The sequence below is a fragment of the Sturnira hondurensis genome, unplaced genomic scaffold, assembly GCF_014824575.4.
Source record: "Sturnira hondurensis isolate 20B ecotype Veracruz unplaced genomic scaffold, ASM1482457v3 Scaffold0008992, whole genome shotgun sequence".
Classification (NCBI taxonomy): Eukaryota; Metazoa; Chordata; class Mammalia; order Chiroptera; family Phyllostomidae; genus Sturnira; species Sturnira hondurensis.
This window is the reverse complement of record NW_028081623.1, coordinates 1,825,799-1,844,630: the sequence shown is the minus strand read 5'-3', so window position 1 is coordinate 1,844,630 and position 18,832 is coordinate 1,825,799. Positions and strand designations below refer to the sequence as shown.

Below are 18,832 nucleotides of genomic sequence, written 5' to 3'. Positions count from 1 at the left end.
CAAATGCTTGGTGAATAAATGGCCACTTGGATAGAATAGTAAGATCACCACATTGTTATTCAGGAGACTATCAGAACCTATTACTGCCTGTGCATCTCTTCATATTTTATATAAAATACATAGTATTAAATAATAATGGCATAAAAAATCCTATTTTGACCAATATGCCCAAATCAGACTGCTAAAAATTCTACTGAATATGGATGTTGGCTATTTTACGTCTCTTATTTTAATGAAGGTAGCAAAGAGAGAACTTTCTCTGTTCAGTCATGACACCTGGTAGCAAACTATTACAGCCTGCAAAATTAGGGGGAAAATGGGGATTCCCTACATTTCTTAAGACCTGTCACAAGTAGTGAATTCTGGCCAAATGTCTGCTCATGTTTCAGTACAATGTTTCATGTTTAAAAAATCAAGTTATAAACCCATATTCCAAAGTTTTAGAAAACTGGCAATTAGCATTATTTCTTTGGTGGCTAGAGCCAGGAAAGGAGAGTGGGAAGGGAGCAGGGGTGAGGAGAGGGAGTGGGAGAAAGAGAGAGAGAGAGAGAAAGATGAAATAAGAAGAAAGCACATCCCAGTGCCCTTCTGTGTGTAAACGCACGCTCCTTTTCTCAGTTGCCCATATGCCAGTTTGCATTCCACTCCTATCAGACACTGTCAAAAGCCCTCTTAATATGTAGCCCCAGGCACAAGAATGAGTGCTTCTATCTTCCCCATATGGTTTAACAAGGGTAGGTGAGGGTTTGGGGCTGCCACCTGTCCAAATGAAGCCTTCACAAGGCATGTTCTCAATGTGACCTCATCTACAAATGCTTCTGACATTGGAGCTGAGGTGTGAAAGAGACAGGACTGCTCAGAAGGAGTCTCAAATAGTGCCTGTGAGAACCTTGGTGGAGGAGCAGCATTTACTTTGTTGATAAAAATAATCTTTTTTTCCCCAAAAGATTCTGTTTCCAAATATCATCTTGTCAGAAAACAATGAAGCATCAATGACATCAAGCCCAATGGTACAATTAGAAACAGGAAAAAAACAAACAAACAAAAACCCCCAAAAGGCAAAGTAAAGTAGGGTGTAAATGGTAAAGTAGGGTGTAAATGTGCCCAATTATTTTGAACATCCCAATAATTAATAAACTAGTGTTGATTATTTATATACCAAAAAGAATCTTACATTTATAAAAACACTTGTCACAGGCTTTTAATAGTAAGATTCCAACAGATAATTTAAACTGAGATCCAACTAATAGCAATTACTGAGACAATAATCACTAGGTAAATGAAGGATAAGTAGATAAAAGAGTTCACATACTGCTTTTAGGGTAAAAATATGTTGTTGGCTCCTGAGCCCATATAAACCATTTTACACTGTGCCACCACCCCTTTCCAATGAACATCAGTGGATTACCAGGAAAATACTTTTCCCCTCTGAAATTCTAATTATGGATTCTGGAAGGAAGCAGGTAATTCTTGATCCAGCAAACAACACCAACCATAATAAAACAACAGACTTTGCCATAAAATAATTATTCAAGGGACTATGAATTATATCAACTGTGAACAATGCAAGCATGGGCAACAATACAAAATTAATAGGTCACTTCCCATGTTGACAAATGCACATAATAAGGACTCCAACCAAAGGAACTATGAACACAGGCTTCAGGAGGAAAGTCAGGAGGATGGTAGCGCAGAAGAGCTTTCTGTGGAAGGAGACACACACACATAAACCCAAACCAAACTAAAACCCCTTGAGATCTAGGAGCAGCACTCAGCGGAGAGAATCTGGCACATGAAGTAAGCATTTAATGTCTATTTGTTAAATAAATATCAATAAAAATCTATCCTCTAAAGGAAACTCTGGGAACATCCCCTTGAAGTGTAAGTAGAATAAGAAACTCATTGAATTTTATTCTCCTTTTAATTAAAAATTGATAAGTATTTTTATAAGTTTGGTAATATTAATTTATACCTTTACTTGCATAATCTCCTACTGCTGCACCAAACTCTTCCTTTCCTCTTAAAGCACTCGTTATAAAATATTCACCCATCCACTGAAAGTAACAAGGAATGGGAGCACTTGTGTTAAAATGTTCATTACATTTGGGCAATGTATCCAAATCCAACAAATCCAAGTGTAGGTTCCTGATGCTCAGGGGGCCTTTAGCAGTTGCAGATGTTCCTGCAAATCTACAGTGAAGGATACACAGGCATTTAGAGAAGATTGCCTTCTTTAAGGCACTAAATTCTAAAAAATTATTCAAAGCAGATTAAAATCTAAAAAGGTCTACATGTGATAAGCCAGAGCAGGACTGTGGAATTCAAAACAAGCTAGCGATTCCTTGCTTTTATAATTCTTTTACTATACTAGCCAGTAAAACAAATTCTAACATATAATTTTGAATTCAGCACTGGGGACCAGAGCTAAATACATGTTCACATTTCGTGGTTATTTCATCATCTGTAAATGCGGTTATCCATGAACTAGGCTGGCACACAGCCCTGCTGTACTACAGGAGTTATATACCCCCTCTGTGTTGCTCCTGGCATGCGGGTGTACAGATATATCTATAAACACCAATTCACGAATCTCAGATGCACAGCTCATTTAAGCACTTGAGGTAGAATAACACGCAGGTGTCAGCCTTCCATATTTCAAAGCTTGAAGATTAACCTGATATACAATATGGTGACCTAACCGTTCTTCATTTGAAAGAAATCTGAAAAATCATCTCTGATACAGCCTAAGTGTGAGAATAACCCAGCGGGATTTCCACCTCTTCATTTCTTAATGAGTTTTTTGATAATGAGAGGTGACTTTGCCAGTCACTCTGGGCTCTATTATGGCTAATTTGACTCCACTTCACTCTCTTTGTTAATTATTAACACTAGCCTTTTTATCCTCATGAGACATTCCAACTTTTCTTTTTTTGATTTTTATGAGTCCATCTTTATGAAGGTGAAAGTCTTGTAGAATAGGTTTTCACTTAGTGTAGAGCTTGAATATTTATCATTCATTTGGGCAGAGATGCTGTGACATTAAGTATGGGTGTTCTTCGGGATGGCTTTAATGTGCCAGCAATGTGAAAAGGCTGTTAATTAAAGAAGAAGCACCGTGGTATTTTTCACTTGGGAATCAGTTCCCAATAGAATGGTCATTTGCCACTTGCTAGCATATCCACAGATTAAAAGGTGACTAGCTCCAAGGGTCTGCCTTTCAGTGGTGCTGAAAGAAGTGATTTGTGCCATTTGCAGATGGCTTTCATTTGGCAGAAGCAGTCACTTGCCAGATCTGTATCGACAGGACAATTGTGGGAAATAGCATGCACGGGTAGAATCTATTTGTACACGTTTTGTAGTCATTCAGTATCATTTAAACACCACGCTAATTGCTTCATTGTGAAAACACTTGTTTCCCTTCAATTTTAATACACCTCTTTTTCAAAACTGTTTCCTTAGATACCGTTTATAGGGATTGCCCATCCACAATCATCTCTTTAGTTCACGGGGAGAAGATGAGGGTGGATGGAGGCAGGGGGAAGAGGCGCAGGGGAGAGCAGTATGTGTTGGACAGAAATGAGGAGCCGAGTTTGTTTTCATCATCAGTCCTGCTCTGGGGATCAGTGGGTGAATCTGTGAGGGGCGGGAGATCAGGGCCAGTTGCTAAAATGGTGGTGCAGCTGGTACTCCTCCCTGGAGGAGAACCATGTTTCATCTCCAAGGGTTCTTAAGGCTAAGACTTTCCCTCATCATGCTCTCCTATAAGAAAAGGCACATGACCCAGACAATACTTTCCCCCTTAAAACAGAAATTAAATTTTCTGGAATCCCCTTCCCTAATAATAGCTCAGTCCCCAAAATTCTCATCATGAGTGTTTTGTGATGTACACACTAAGATGGCATGTACCCTTATCTGGCCTTTTCCGTACTCTAACCAACTCTCTTCCTCTGTCCCTATAACTCAAGACCCTATAAACATTATCTCAAGAAATCACCTATCTTCCTTAAAATATCATAGTATTTTATAAATGCCCCTAGAATCTGCTTTTGTCACTGTAGACAGAGACGGAACTAGGAACCAAAGGATCACTTTGGTGATCCCTTCACTTCTCCTCTGTCCCTGACACCCTGTCAGCGAGCCCTGCTGGCTGGCTTCCTTGCCTTTGACAGCTTCCATTTCCTCAGCTGGAAAATAGAGAGTCTTGTCTAAGACTCCTTCCCTTCTTCGAAAGAAAAAGTATCTATTTTGGAATATCAAATCATAAAGATTTTAATGAAAGAGGGCAAACAACTAGTGGAATATCTAAATTAGTCATTAAAAAACAAAAACAAGTCAGCTATAAAGTTTTTAAGGTACAAATAAATTACAAATTCTAACTAATACCTTAATTAATTGGAGATACATTAGGAATTTTATTATGGAAAAAGCAAAATAAAATGTGACACTATTAATGATAAATCACGGTCATTTAAAAATCTTTTTATAATCAGTGGCATACCATGTGTGAGGAAACAGTAAGCACTGTTATTCAGCAATTATCTCTGGTCTCAACACTGGACATTTCAGACCAATCTGTTCTTGTTGCCCCCAGCTGGTTAAACCTGTGATTAGTTAGCATTTGGACTGTAACTCTAATAGGGTCAACATGATAAAACCTGCCATACCATGGCAGTGATGTAAGGATCTTTCTTTCAATGAGGGTTAAAAGGATACAAGTTGTATATTTTCCCATTGGCTTTCAAAAAGGACAATTTGGAGGCAGTAGAGATTAATGTTTAACTTCTAAGGAGAATTCATTAAATCACTGCCTAAATATTTCGGGAATTTAATAAAATAAATGCAGTTATTAACATTATTATCAAAGATGATATTAATAGCAAAAATTATGCTTCACTAACTTGTGAGATATTACTCAGCAGTTTTGGCTTTGGGTATCTTGTGAGTTTGGGAAGAAAGTCACTGCGTTCTATGCCCCCAGCCCATACCACGGCCCCAAACCAAAAGGGAGTTATGTCACTGGGGAACTTTTCTACTCACCTCACTACACAGATGGGCTGTTTTCCTCCAAAATAATTGGCATTTTCTAAAATCTATGAATCACCATGACATCAAAGCCAAGATCTAGACTTAATCCCCAAACACATAACACTCAGAAGACATCAGTAAAAAATAATTTTGTGTTTTGTTTGAGTAATGTATACCTAAATAACATAAGACAATACTTTGTACATGTAATAATAGTCAATGTTATAGAAATGGTTTAAAACAGGAGAGGAATATGTACCTATTTTGAACTAAATATTTGCAAGCCTGGCTGAAAATCAAATTTCTATAATTCTTATTTTAGTGTTATTTTTGATATGACTCTCACAAATTCATACTTGCAATGTAACAGCTCTTTACTTTTTAAAAATATTTTATTTATTTATTTTTAGAGAGAGAGGAAAGGAAGGAGAAAGAGTGAGAGAGGAACATCAGTGTGTGGTTGCCTCTCATGTGTCCCCTACCTGGCCTGCAACCCAGGCATGTGCCCTCACTGGGAATCAAACTGGCAAGCCCATGCTCAATCCACTGAGCTACACCAGCCAGGGCTATAACAACTCTTTAAAAAAATAAATATCAAAAGATGTCAACTCATTGGAGTTGCAGTAGAGGTTCCTCAAGAAAATTTCTAAGAAATCTACCACATGTTTGGCTTTTTCCCATAAATGCTAATATGCTGAATAAGTTAAATGATTTATCATGTTTACTAATATTATGATTGTCAACATTAACAAATATTTCATTTTTTTTAATAAACTCCAAAATAATCTAAATATGGTTAATTCTTGAGTTTTCATGCAAATGGAGAAAGCAATGTTGGAATAATCCTACATTAACTTATTCTCATTTAGGGAATTAATGCACAACGTAAGTATTTCTGGCAGCAAGTTTGTTGTTCCTGTCTGGTGAATTCTTAGCAGACAATGAATGAAGGTGAGAGACTGGCAATAGAGAAGGTTGTTCTGAGTCTGCAAGCTGGCAGGAGGAAACCAAATTGGAACTTAAAAACTGGATGAAGATAATTTGCAGAATGAATGATTCACATACAGACAATTGAGTGTGGGTTTAACAACTTCTGAGAGCAGGCATTGTGGTTAAATCTGAAGTAGAAATTGTAGTTTACTTCTTTGATTTTTGAATAGGATCTTTTGGAAACAAAATATGAGAGAAAAATGAATAAAATAGTTGAAAGAATCAGGACTGAAGTTTCAATAGTTAATATTCACAATATTTATTTAGCATCTATTGCACATGAGCTATTATTTTATTTGTCACTGTCAATGACACTGTATGCACTATTATTTTCCTTCTTTTATAGATGAAGAATCTATATTTACAGAGGTTAAGCTATTGTCAAAGGTCAAGTAGCAAGTGGTAGAGACAGATGTGAATCTGTCAAAGCCCATATTATTAATTACTAAAACATGATGCCTCTCTTACTATAACAGGCATTCTTAACCTGGTATCCTATCCAGATGTCTGTGGGGAGTCCGATACTGCACATAATTTCATATCTGTGTGGATTTTTCCCAGTAAAACAGTTGTAGTTTTAGCCCAGACCCATAAAGTTGAACCAAAAAAAGGTAAAAAATAATGGAGTAGAGTGATGAACAAAGCTGACTGATAGTCATTTTTTTTAAAACCAAAGCTAAATATAAAAACTTAAATTTAAATTTAAACTTAGAAGTACATAGTGATGGTGTCCTGGAAACAGAACATCGAGAGGATTTAGTTTTGAATGTTTAAAATGCATGGGGAAGGTGACTAAGTTCCTGAGGGTGGGAGCCGCTGTGGGCTGCAGGAAGACAGGCAGAAGAACGGCGTCTCTCGCTGGGTCTGGGTTACTCAGGTCATGTGCAAGCGCTGTGTTCTTGTCAACACCACACTCCCAAGCAGTAGTGGAAAATGAAACGAAGTCTATTTAGAAAAAGGTGACAAGAATGATAATGAGCACGAAAACCCTATCATGTGAGGAAGAGTTGAATGGCCTGGGAATAATGGCTTAGAGAAGGGGGTACACAATAGCAGAAGGCTGTTACACTGATCAAGCAGAACAAGTCAGAACCAGAGTTTAGGGGGAAGCAGAGCTCAACCTGGTCTACAATGGGAAGAATTTTACAGAAGTGGTAATTAGTGACCTCGTGATTACTGCAAGTGTTAAAGCAAGCCTCTCAGTAGCTACTAAACGAGAGTTTAAAGAATCATTATACAAAAGGCCCAGAAATCTGCATGTTAAGAAGTGCCTCCATAAAATTCTGATGAAAAACTAGGTTTTTCCTGTTTGCTAGAAGACCATGCACCAAAATAATTGCAAAAGTTACACTGTTTGAAAAAAAAAACAACTCAACAGAGAACCTATGCAATCTCTTTAACTTCTAAATACTAAGAGAGCAAGCCAAACCATACAGCAATATTACACTAGCATCTTTAGAATCCGTTTCAGAAAACAATATTATCATAATGCATATTAGTAGAAGCCTTAACATAGCATGATTTCTAGAATAATGATACATTTCTAAGGTGTCTTTCAGAGATCAAAGCATTCTCAAGTGCTTTAGAAATGTTAACCTTTGGGAATGTTTTGATTCACAAGGCACACGAGAGGGTGTCTGTGCTGTCGGCCCTCAATGAAGGCAGGAGGGTAGGAATCAGGGAAACTCCAGGGGCCAGTGGAGCAAGGTGGTAGTGCCGCTGGTCTCCCCAGATCCTGGCCTGATATACTCAGGGAGGAAGAGAAAACATAATGTTATGTATTTTGACTTTTGCCGCAGGGTTGCAAGAGTTCTGTAAATACACATCCGCACACCTCTCCCCATTTCATAGACTAGAGCAAATGCAAGTGCTTACTGTCATTTCTGAGGAAATTATTAAGCAGCTGGAAAAGAGGAAAACTATCCCAGGAGTCCTGTGGCTGAGCCTCCAGTGCGGTATCCATATCCACTGTGAATAAAGCCCAAAACTTCTCTGCATGCTCTGCCAATAAATCCGGCCACCAGGCAAATGCCTGTTAAAGGACAAAGAAATAATATAAAAATACATTACTTGTTAGAAACATATGCAAATACTATGCCCCTTGAATACATGTTATTAAAAGTGCAGTTGTAGTCCTTGATGGTGTGGCTCAGTGGACTGAGTGCCGCTGGCCTATGAACCAAAGTGTCGCTGGTCTGATTCCCAGTCGAGGGCACATTCCTGGGTTGTGGGCCAGGTACCCAGTAGGGGGTGTGTAAGAGGAAACCACACATTGATGTTTCTCTCCCTCTCTTTCTGCCTCCCTTCCCTTCTCTCTAAAAATAAATAAATAAAATAAAATAAATAAAAAATAAAAGTACCGTTGTAGTAGAATATTGTAGACTATGAAACCAAATGTTTAATACATCTTTTCACAGAAAAGAGGAATGCTGGACATGACACCAAAACATTAAAAGTAGTTATATTTAAACTATGGGAGATAAGGATTTTTTTCTTTCTGTTTTATGTATTTTTCAAATGTTCTAAGTTAAACATGTATTTTTAAAATAAGGCAATGGCAGCCATCATACTTTTTTAAAGATTTTATTTTATTTATATTTAGTGAGAGGGGAAGGGAGGGAGAAAGACAGGGAGAGAAATATCAATGTGTGAGAGAAACATCCATTAATTGCCTCTGGCATGTCTCCAGCTTGGGGACCTGGCTTGAAATCCAGGCATGTACTGTGACCAGGAATCGAACTGACTACCTTTCAGTCTTCAGGAGGACACCCAACCCACTGAACCACACCAGTCAGGGCAGCCAGTGTACATTTTAATTCTACTTCAGATTTCACATTTTATTCATTGATGGTTATTTTTTAAATATATATATCTATAAAATTTCTTCTCACAATTAAACATTCTTATTCTTTATTTATAGTGTATTTTTTTTATAAATCTAAGGTCTAGCCCTGATTGTTGTGATTCAGTTGGGTATTGTCCCATTAAGTGAAAGGTCGCTGGTTTGATTCCTGGCATGGCACATGCCTAGATTTCAGGTTCATCCCCATTTGGCACATGTGTATGAGAGGCAACCTATCAATGTTTCTTTTTAACATCAATATTTGACTCCCTCTTTCTCCCTCCCATCCCTTCTCTCTAAAAACAAATATATAAATAAAAAAATTAAAAAGAAATATAAGGTCAAAAACACACTCTCACACAGATTTCCTGACCTTCCTATGTGAATTAGGTTCTCCTAAATATAGCTCAGATATTTATTTATTTTATCTCTCTGACCCACTTATTTTTCAGGTCTTAGAATTGCATACAGGACTTCATTTGTGAGTATCTTCATGTCTGCCTCTTAAATTAGATTTTATACTCAACCAGGCAATTTCTAATGCCTTTTAGGTAATAGCAATAATGACTTTTAAAAAGTTGTGCTGTTTAAATGGGTAAAAATAATATTTACTTTTTAGAAAGTTCTTGAAAATAAGCATGTACCATGCTCATAGATTGGAAGAATTAACATAATCAAAATGTTCATACTACCCAAAGCAATTTATAGATTTAGCACAATCCCCATTAAAGTAGCAATAACATATTTCACAGATATAAAACAAACATTTCAGCAATTTACATGGAACTAAAAATGACTCTGAATAGCTGCAGCAATTTTTAAAAAGAACAAATTAGAAAGGATCACAATACCTGATATCAAACTATATTATAAGTCCGCTGTAATCAAAACAGCCTGGTAGTGGCATGAGAAAAGACACATAGACCAATGGAATAGAACACAGAGCCCATAAATAAACCCAAGTCTCTATGGTCAATTAATATTTGACAAAGGGGGAAGAAGCATAAAATGAAGTAAAAATAGCCTCTTTAATAACAAATGGTGTTGGTAGATCTGGACAGTTACACGCAAAAAAATGAAACTTGATCACCAACTTATACCACACACAAAAATAAATTCAGGTGGATAAAAGACTTAAATATAAGTTGTAACCCCATAAAACTACTAGAGGAGGAGAACATAGGCAGGAAAACCTCAGATATTCCATGCAGTAATATTTTCACTGATATTTCCCCTAGAGTAAGGGACATAAAGGAAAGAGTAAACAAATAGGACCTCATCAAATTAAAAAGCTTCTGCATGGCTAAAGAAAACGTCAACAAAATGAAAAGAGAACCAAGTATATGGGAAGACACACTTGCCAGTGATACCTTGGGCAAGGGTTTGATCTCCAAAATATATAAAGAACTCACATCACTCCACTCCAGGAAGACTAACAACCTAATTAGAAAATGGGCAAAAGAGTTGAACAGACATTTCTCCAAGGAGGACATACAGAGGGCCTAGAGACATATGAAAAGATGCTCAGCATCACTAGCCATTAGAGATACAAATTAAAACCACAAGGAGATACCACTTTACACCAGTAAGAATGACCACCACAAACAAATCAACAATCATGTGTTGACAAGGATGTGGAGAAAAGGGAACCCTAGTGCACTGTTGGTGGGATTGCAAACTGGTACAGCCACTGTGGAAAAAGAGTATGAAATTTCCTCATAAAACTAAAAATGGAACTGCCTTTTGATCCAACAATTCCACTGCTGGGATTATATCCTAAGAACCCTGAAACACCAATCTACAAGATCCTATGCACTCCAATGTTCACAGCAGCACAATTTCCAACAGCCAAGTGCTGGAAGCAACCTAAGTGCCCATCAGCAAATAGTGGATCAAAAAACTATGGTACATTTACATAATGGAATACTACTCAGCAGAAAGAAAGAAGGAGCTCCTACCCTTTGCAATAGCATGGATGGAACTGGAGAGCATTATGGTAAGTGAAATAAGCCAGGTGGTGAAAGACAAATACCACATAATCTCACTTGCAGTAGAACCTAATCAACAAAACAAACAAGTAAGCAAAATATAACCAGAGACACTGAAATTAAGAACAATCCTACAGTAACCAGAAAGGAGAGGGAAGGGATAATGTGGGGTAAGGGGGGAAGGGTTTTAAGGAACAACTCCAAAGGACACATGGACAAAGCCAATGGGGGTGGAATCAGGGGAAGGAGGTGCGGGTAGCTGGGGTCAGGGGGGAGTGGTGGGAGATAAATGCAGACAACTGCATTTTTAAACAATAAAATAATTTTTAAAAAAGAAAAGAAAAGAACGTGGCTTGATTATGGACCACAGCACCAAGCCTGCCTGACTGTGAAAACCAGCAGCAGACCAGCCAACCTACAGACACTGGCAGCAGGCCTGCTTGTTCATGGTCCCTACCAACTGGTCCACCCAGCAACTCTGCCTGGGCTGATGGCAAGGATTTTTCCCTGAAGAAGCAAGTTTTTAAAGAATGGAAGAGGTGACTGCTTCTTCTAATGTGCAGACACCAATGCAAGGCTACAAGGATCGTGAAGAATCAAAGAAACTTGACACTGACAAAGGAACAAAATAAAGTTTCAGTAACCAATCCCCTCATATGGAGATCTATGAACTAATTGCCAAAAAGTGTTAAAAAATCATGTTAAGCTCAGTGAGCTGCAAGAGAATACACAGAGAGAACAAAATGGTATCAGGAAAACAATATATGAAGAAAGTAGTAAGTTGTACAAAAACCATAGAAAACAACCAAACAAGTATTCTTCATCTGAGAAATATGTGATTGAAAAATTCAACAGGGAACTTCAATAGTAGATTTAAACAAGAAGATAAAGAGTCAGTGAACTTGAAAACAAGTAATTTGAAGTTAGACAGTTATAGTAACAAAAGGAAAAAGAATTTAAAAAGTGAAGAAAGCTCAGGACTTCTCTAAGAAACTAGATGATACCTATTATGGCAGTCCCAGATGAAAGAGAAAGGGGCAGAAAGCTCATTTAAAGAAATAGTGGCTTAAACTCCCCAAATCTGGATAGGAAAATGGACACACCTGGATTCATGAAGCCCAAAGGACACCAAATGGCTGGACCCAAAGAAGTCTACACTGAGACACATTATAATTAAATTGCCCAAAGTCAAAGACAAGGAGAGAATTTTGAAAGTAGCAGAGAAATAGGACTCATCAAGGGACCCTAGGGACCCTACAAGGGACCCTCTCCCTAATAAGACTATGAACAGATTTCTCAGCAGAAATCTTGGAGGCTTGCAAGTAGTGGTAAGATATACACAAAATGCTGCCCTGACGGGTGACTCAGTTGGTTGGGCATCATCCTGCAAAGTGAGTTTGCTGATTTGATTCTAATTCCCAGTTAGCGCATAATGGTGTTTCTTGTCCTCCCTTTCTCCTTCCCTTCTCCTCTCTAAAAATAAATAGATGAAATAGTTTAAAAAAAAGATATACACAAAGTGCTAAAAAAAACCCTGCCAACCAAGAATACTTCCTCTAAAGATGAAACAAAATTGTCCTGTAAATTTAATGAACATTGTGGAAACATTTTCCTCAAAACTTTTTACTCATTGCAAAGATCCCTTTACTAAATTAGCTGTAGAAGCTGATCTCATGTTCAAAGGCTCTGGTAATCTGGAGGCAATTCACATCCTCAAGAATCTGGCAAATTCCTATTTAGATGAAGGCTTTCTGTTGGATAAAAAAATTGAAGCAAATCAACCAAAACGAACTGAAAATGCTAAAGTTCCTATTTCAAATACTGGTATGGATACAGATAAAAAAAAGATATTTGGTTCCTATGTAGTAGTTGATTCTGCAACACAGGTCACCAAAATAAAACATTAGGAAAGGAAAAAAGGGAAGAAAAAAAGATGAATGCATTTTAAGAATGGGATAAACTGCTTTATTAACAGGAAATTAATTTACAATTAGCTCAAACAGCTCTTTGGTGTTGCTGGTGTTATGGCTATTGGACATGCAAATTTTGCAGGTGTGAAATGCCTGGCTTTTGTCACAGGTGGTGAAATTGCCTTTACCTTTGACCACCCAGAACCAGTGAAGCTTGGAAGTTAAAAGGCTACTGAGGAAGTTATAATTGCAGAAAGCAAGCACCTTCACTTTTCTGGGGTAGACCTTGGAGAGGCTTACACTATTGTTCTTTATGGTACCACTCAACAAATTTTATATGGAACAGAAAGATCTTTGCATGATGCTCTTTGTGTTCTTGCCCAAACTGTAAAGTATTCTGCAACAGTTTATGGAGAAGGTTGTTCTGAGATGCTGATGGCTCATGCTGTAACACAGCTTGCCAGTAAAACACCAGGTAAAGAAGCTGTTGCAGTGGGGTTTCATGCTAAAGCACTGAGAATGTTGCCAAGTAAAATAGCTGACAATGCAGGCCATGACAGTGCAGATCTGGTGGCACTGTTCTGAGCTGCCCACAGAGAGGACAATCTACCAGTTGGACTTGATGTGAAGGAAGGTAGTATTGAGGATTTGGAAATACTGTGTATAACAGAAAGGTTCCAAGTGAAGTGACAAGTTCTTCTAAGTACAGCTGGAGCAGCAGAGGCGACTCAACATGTGGACAACATTATCAAAGCAGCACCATGGAAACGCATCCTTGATCACCACCCCTGTTAAGCATTCCTGTATGCTGTTACGCTCTGGACCAGTTCGTAGTAATGTTGTTTGAAAGACTTTGACCTCTCAAAGAAGACTGTAGAATTGAAATTTATCTGTGGTTCTTACATCCTGAGGTCTGGACATTTAGATGATGTTTTATTTTAACTTGGGTCTAATTTATTTGCTGTTTATTTTCCATAAAATTCAGTTGATTTAAAAGTCCATTTCTCATATTGTGCATCAAAACCCCCCAAAATTAAAAACATTAAAATAAAAGTGAATGAGAGATAAGTCTTTCCCAGACAAGCAAAAACTGAACAAGGATGTCACCACTAGATCTGTCTCACCAAAAAGGCTAAAAGGAATTCTTCCAATGGAGGCAAAATGTTGTGAATATACACAGAAACACAAATGTATATGAAAGTATAAATCTCCCTAAATATAGGTAAGTATAGAAACAAAGAAACAGTAATGCAATATTGTAATGGTGGTGCATACATCTTCTTAATCCTAATGTAAAATCCAAAAATGTATTAACAATTACTAACACAAAACTTTGTTCATGGATACTCAGTATAGAAGAAATAAATTCTCACATCAATAACATAATGTGTATGTGGGGGAAATAAAAGTGTAAGGTTTTGTATATGACCCAATTGAAGCTGTTATCAGTTAAAAATATTCAAACCTCTGGAGTCCAGTTGAGAGTCAGTCCTTATCTGGATAAAACAAGATACAACTGTATGTTGCTTACAAGAGACCCAATTTAGATTTTAGGACACACAAAGGTTGAGAGTGGAGGAATGAAAAAAGATACCCTATGCAAATGGTAACCAAAAGAGAGTAGGGATAGCTATACTTACCTCAAAGTACCAAAATAATTGCCACAAGAGACAAGGAAGTTCATTACATAATGATAAAAGGGTCAATTTACCAGGATGGTAGAAATAGACCTCAAAAATATACACACAATATTTCACCCATCAGCAGCACACAACACATTCCTCTCAAGTACACACAGAACATTTTCCAGGTTAGATTACATGCTAAGTCACAAAAAATGTCTTAAGTTTAAGACTGAACTCAACCCAACTATTTTTTTTCCCAACAACAATGGAATAAAATTAGAATTTAATAACAAACAAAAAAAAAAGAAAAATTCACAAATGCATAGAGATTAAACAAGACACTCTTGGACAACCTCTGGGTCAAAAAAAAAAAAAAAAACCCCGAAAAGGAAATAGAAAATATTTTGAGACAAACAGAGATGAAAAAAAGAGATACCAAAATTTATGGGACGCAGTAAAAGCAGAACTAAGAAAACTTTAGAGTAATAAACACCAATAGTAAATTTTAAAAAAAAAGACAGATTTCATTTAAAAAATCAAATGTAACAGCTCAAGGGACTAAAAAAACAAACAAAATCTGAAGAAAATAAAAATTGGAGCATAAATAAAGAACAAAGAAAAGACCAATGAAATTAAGAGTTGGTTTTTTTTAAAGGTAAATAATATCAATAAACCTTTAGTTAGATTGACAAAGAAAAATGAGAGAAGACTCAAATAAAATCATAAATGAAAGAGGATACATTACAATTGATGCCACAGAAATAAAGATAATAAATACCATTATGAACAATCATACATAAAAAAACTGGACAACCTAGAAGAAATGGATAAATTCCTAGAAACATACAAACTATCAAGACTAAATCAAGGAGAGAAAAGGTCAATAGACCAAAAACCAACAAACAAATAAGGAATTTGAATTAGTAATAAAAAATCTCCCCAAAAGAACAGCCCAGGACCAGACAATATGAATGTTTCCAAAACATGAATATCAGATGTCTTTCCATTTATTTGTGACTGCTTTAATTTTTTTCACTGGTGTTTTATACTTTTTTAAAAAATGGAATTTGAAGGTGTTTATCACATTCTATTTTGGGGGTGGAAAAAAGTAACATACATTTATTGAGCACTACCTTGCGGAATAGACAAAGGGAAGCTGGGAAGAGGCTTTTCCTTCTTCTCCTCCATCGCTGATGACTGGCTGATGAGCTGCTTCTCTGTAATTACTTCCTGCACTAGTGGGCAGCGCACTTAACACTTATTAGTTTTCTCCTTTCAGAGAAAGCAGCAATTCACCATTTTCTTTCAGTTCCTTAACAATGTCCAGCCCTCCAATGAGCTCCCCTTTCACACACAGCTCAGGGTATGTTGACCATTTGGAGAATGTTTTCAATCCTTGCCACACTTCATCCTCCAACATATCAAATGTCTCATATTCAACACCAGTGCTATTTAGTGTTTCCAGAGTTTGTCTGCCAAATCCACATTTAGCTTCCTGGGTTTTTTTTCCCAAGATTTTGTTTATTTATCTTTAGAGAGGAAGGGAAGGAGAGAAGGAGAGAAATACCAATGTATGGTTGCCTGTCATGAGTCCCCTGATGGGAACTGGCCTGCAACTCAGGCACCTGCCCTGACTGGGAATCGAACTGCGATTGTGTGGCTCACAGGCCGGCGCTCAAGCCACTGAGCTATACCAGCCAGGGCTGTTCGTTTTCTTTCATAAAGAGCATCACAGAAGCTTTATTTGTCACTACTCTGAGCCTTGCCACTAGTCTGGGAGCTTTGAGGCAATGTATCTAGTATTTCAGATGCTGCCAGCTGCTTAACTATGCTGAGTCCTCCTATGAGCTTGCCAGAAACACAGAGCTGAGAATTCTTGAAAAACAGAAAGGTGGCATCAGTACTAATTTCATATTTTTCAGCTACTTCAGAAACAGCTTCAGCATCCAACTTTGCAAATGAAAATTGGGGGGTGTTCTTTGGCTAACTCTGACATCATGTTGTTCACTTGATCACACTGAGGAGCACATGGTACCCAAAAATGGATGACAAGGGGGGACTTGTCTCTGAGGCACAGCAGCTCCTCAAACTGCTGGGCTGGACCATCCTCCACTCTGCCCCTGCTGCCCCCTGCATCATCTATCAGTGTTTTATACTTTGCACTGTACAATTATTCCACCTCCTTGGCTAAGTTTATCCTTATGATTTTATTGGGTTGGCCAAAAAGTTTGTTTATTTTTTTCCATAAAAGACACATTTTTCATTTCACCAATAACTTTATTGATTTGGGTATTTTGAGTATGTCCACTATATCCCATGTGGTATTATGTTGATTGTTCTAATTAATGTCTTGATTTGATTGCTATCAACTTCAACTGGGTTATATGACCGCGGAGCACTGTCCAGTGAGAAATCGCTAGCATGAAACTCTGTAAACCACTTTACACATGTTTTATCAGTCACAGCACTTTCTCCATATACTGCACAAATCTTTTTTTTGCATCTCACTTGCATTTTTACCTTTCTTATCAAACCATAGGCTGAAAATGTTGCTTATTTTCAATATTAAAATGGCTGCACAAAAGTTCACCAATTTTGATGTTTTTTTAAATGCACACTGATATGACAGCTGTCAGAATACAATATTGTTTTGAATGAAGTTAAAGACAACTAAGCACTCCTACAGTCATCTTTTTGACCAACCCAATATTCTTTTTCATGCTATTGTAAATGAGATTTCATGCTGTTGTAAATGAGAGATTGTTTCTTAATTAATTTTTCAAACTGGCAACCCTTTGGTTTACAGGCCAGCACTCAATCCACTGAGCCACTCAAGCCAAGGCTCTTAATTTATTTTTCAGATAGTTTGTTGTCAGTGTGTATAGAAATCATTTTACATCCTGCACCTTTGCTGCATTTATTCATTAGTTCTAATAGTTTTTTATAGTCCTTATGGTTTTCTACACACAAGAGCACATCATCTGCAGAGATAATTTTACTTCTACATTTCCAATATGGATGCATTTTACTTCTTTTTCTTGCCTGATTGTTCTGACAAGGATTTCCAGCTCTGTGATGGAATAAAAAAGGGGTAAAAGTAGACATATTTGTTAAATTCTGGATCTATAGGGGAATTTTTCAGTTTTTCACAATTAAGTATGTTGTTTCCTGTGGACTTTTCATATATAATGTTTACTGTGTCAAGGTAAGTACCTTCTATAACTAATGTGTTGAGGGTTTTTATCAATAAATGGTGTTAAATTTTATTAAATGTATTTTCTGCATCTACTGAGATGATCATATGATTTTAAACCTTCTTTTTCTTAATGTAGTGTATCACCTTGATTGATTTATGTAAGTGGAACCATTTTTGCATCCCAGGGATAAATACCGCCAGTGAATTTATGATCCTTTCAATAAGCTGTTGAAGTCGACATACTAATATTTTATTGAGGATTTATGCATCCACATTCATAAGGGACACTGTCTAGTAGTTTTCTTTTCTTGTAGTGTCTTTATCTGGCTTTGATATCAAGATGATGCTGTCTTCATAAAATGAGTTTCAAAGTGTTTCCTCTTCCATTTTTTTGACAACTTTAAAAAGGATTGTTCCTGTTTTTTGTTGTTGTTGTTGGAAGGTTATTGATTACTGATTCAAATTCCTTATTTGTTTTCGATCTGCTCAAGTGTTCCATTTCTTCTTGATAGCTTGCATGTCTCTAGGAATTTGTCATATTGTCCATATGACCTCACATTTGAATCTACAGTTTTAATGCAACCACTTTCAAAGTCCTACTGGCATTTTTCACAGAAATAGAAAACATGATCCTAAAGTTCAATGGAACCACAAAAGACCCCAGATAGTTAAACCAATCTTGAGAAATAATAAAGCTATTCTTGATTTAAAATTATATTACTAAGCTATGCTGGTAAAAAAAACCAGACACATACACCAATGAAACAGAAGAGAGGGCCAAGAGATAAACCCATGCATATATGGACAACTAATCTTTGACAAGGGTGCTAAAAAACACTTGAGGTGGAAAGGGTACTCTCTTTAACAGATGGTACTGAGAAAACTAAAATCCACATGCAAAATAATGAAACTGAACCCTTATCGTACATCATTTACAAAAATCAACTCAAAATAGATTACAGACTTAAAAATAAAATCTGACACTGTGAAATTCCTAGGATAAAACATAGGGGAAAAATGCTTTTTGACATTGGTTTTGGGAATAATTTTTTGGATATGACACCAAAACTACAGGTAACAAAACAGAAAAATAAGCAGGACCAAATCAAACTAAAAAGCTTCTGCTCAGCAAAGTGAAAAGGAAACTCAGGGAATGGGATAAAATATTTTCACAAAATATATCTTATAAAGGTTTAATATCCAAAAATATAAAGAAACTCCTATAGGGCAATAGCAAAAAGCAAGCAAACAAAAAC

General features: G+C 36.9%; 1 protein-coding gene and 1 pseudogene across 10 annotated transcripts in view; one reads left to right on the top strand and one right to left on the bottom strand.

The window, feature by feature from the left end:
• The window catches only part of CADPS2 (calcium dependent secretion activator 2), a 618,469-nt gene that overhangs the window by 74,244 nt on the left and 525,393 nt on the right, over window positions 1-18,832 (bottom strand). For all 10 annotated transcript variants that reach the window (XM_037056497.1, XM_037056495.1, XM_037056499.1 and 7 more), the window contains one exon: window positions 7,891-8,047. In XM_037056497.1, coding sequence (XP_036912392.1) covers window positions 7,891-8,047 — 157 coding nt within the window. The remainder of the gene's footprint in view (window positions 1-7,890; window positions 8,048-18,832) is intronic.
• LOC118993973 (T-complex protein 1 subunit beta-like) lies at window positions 12,408-13,582 on the top strand (annotated as a pseudogene).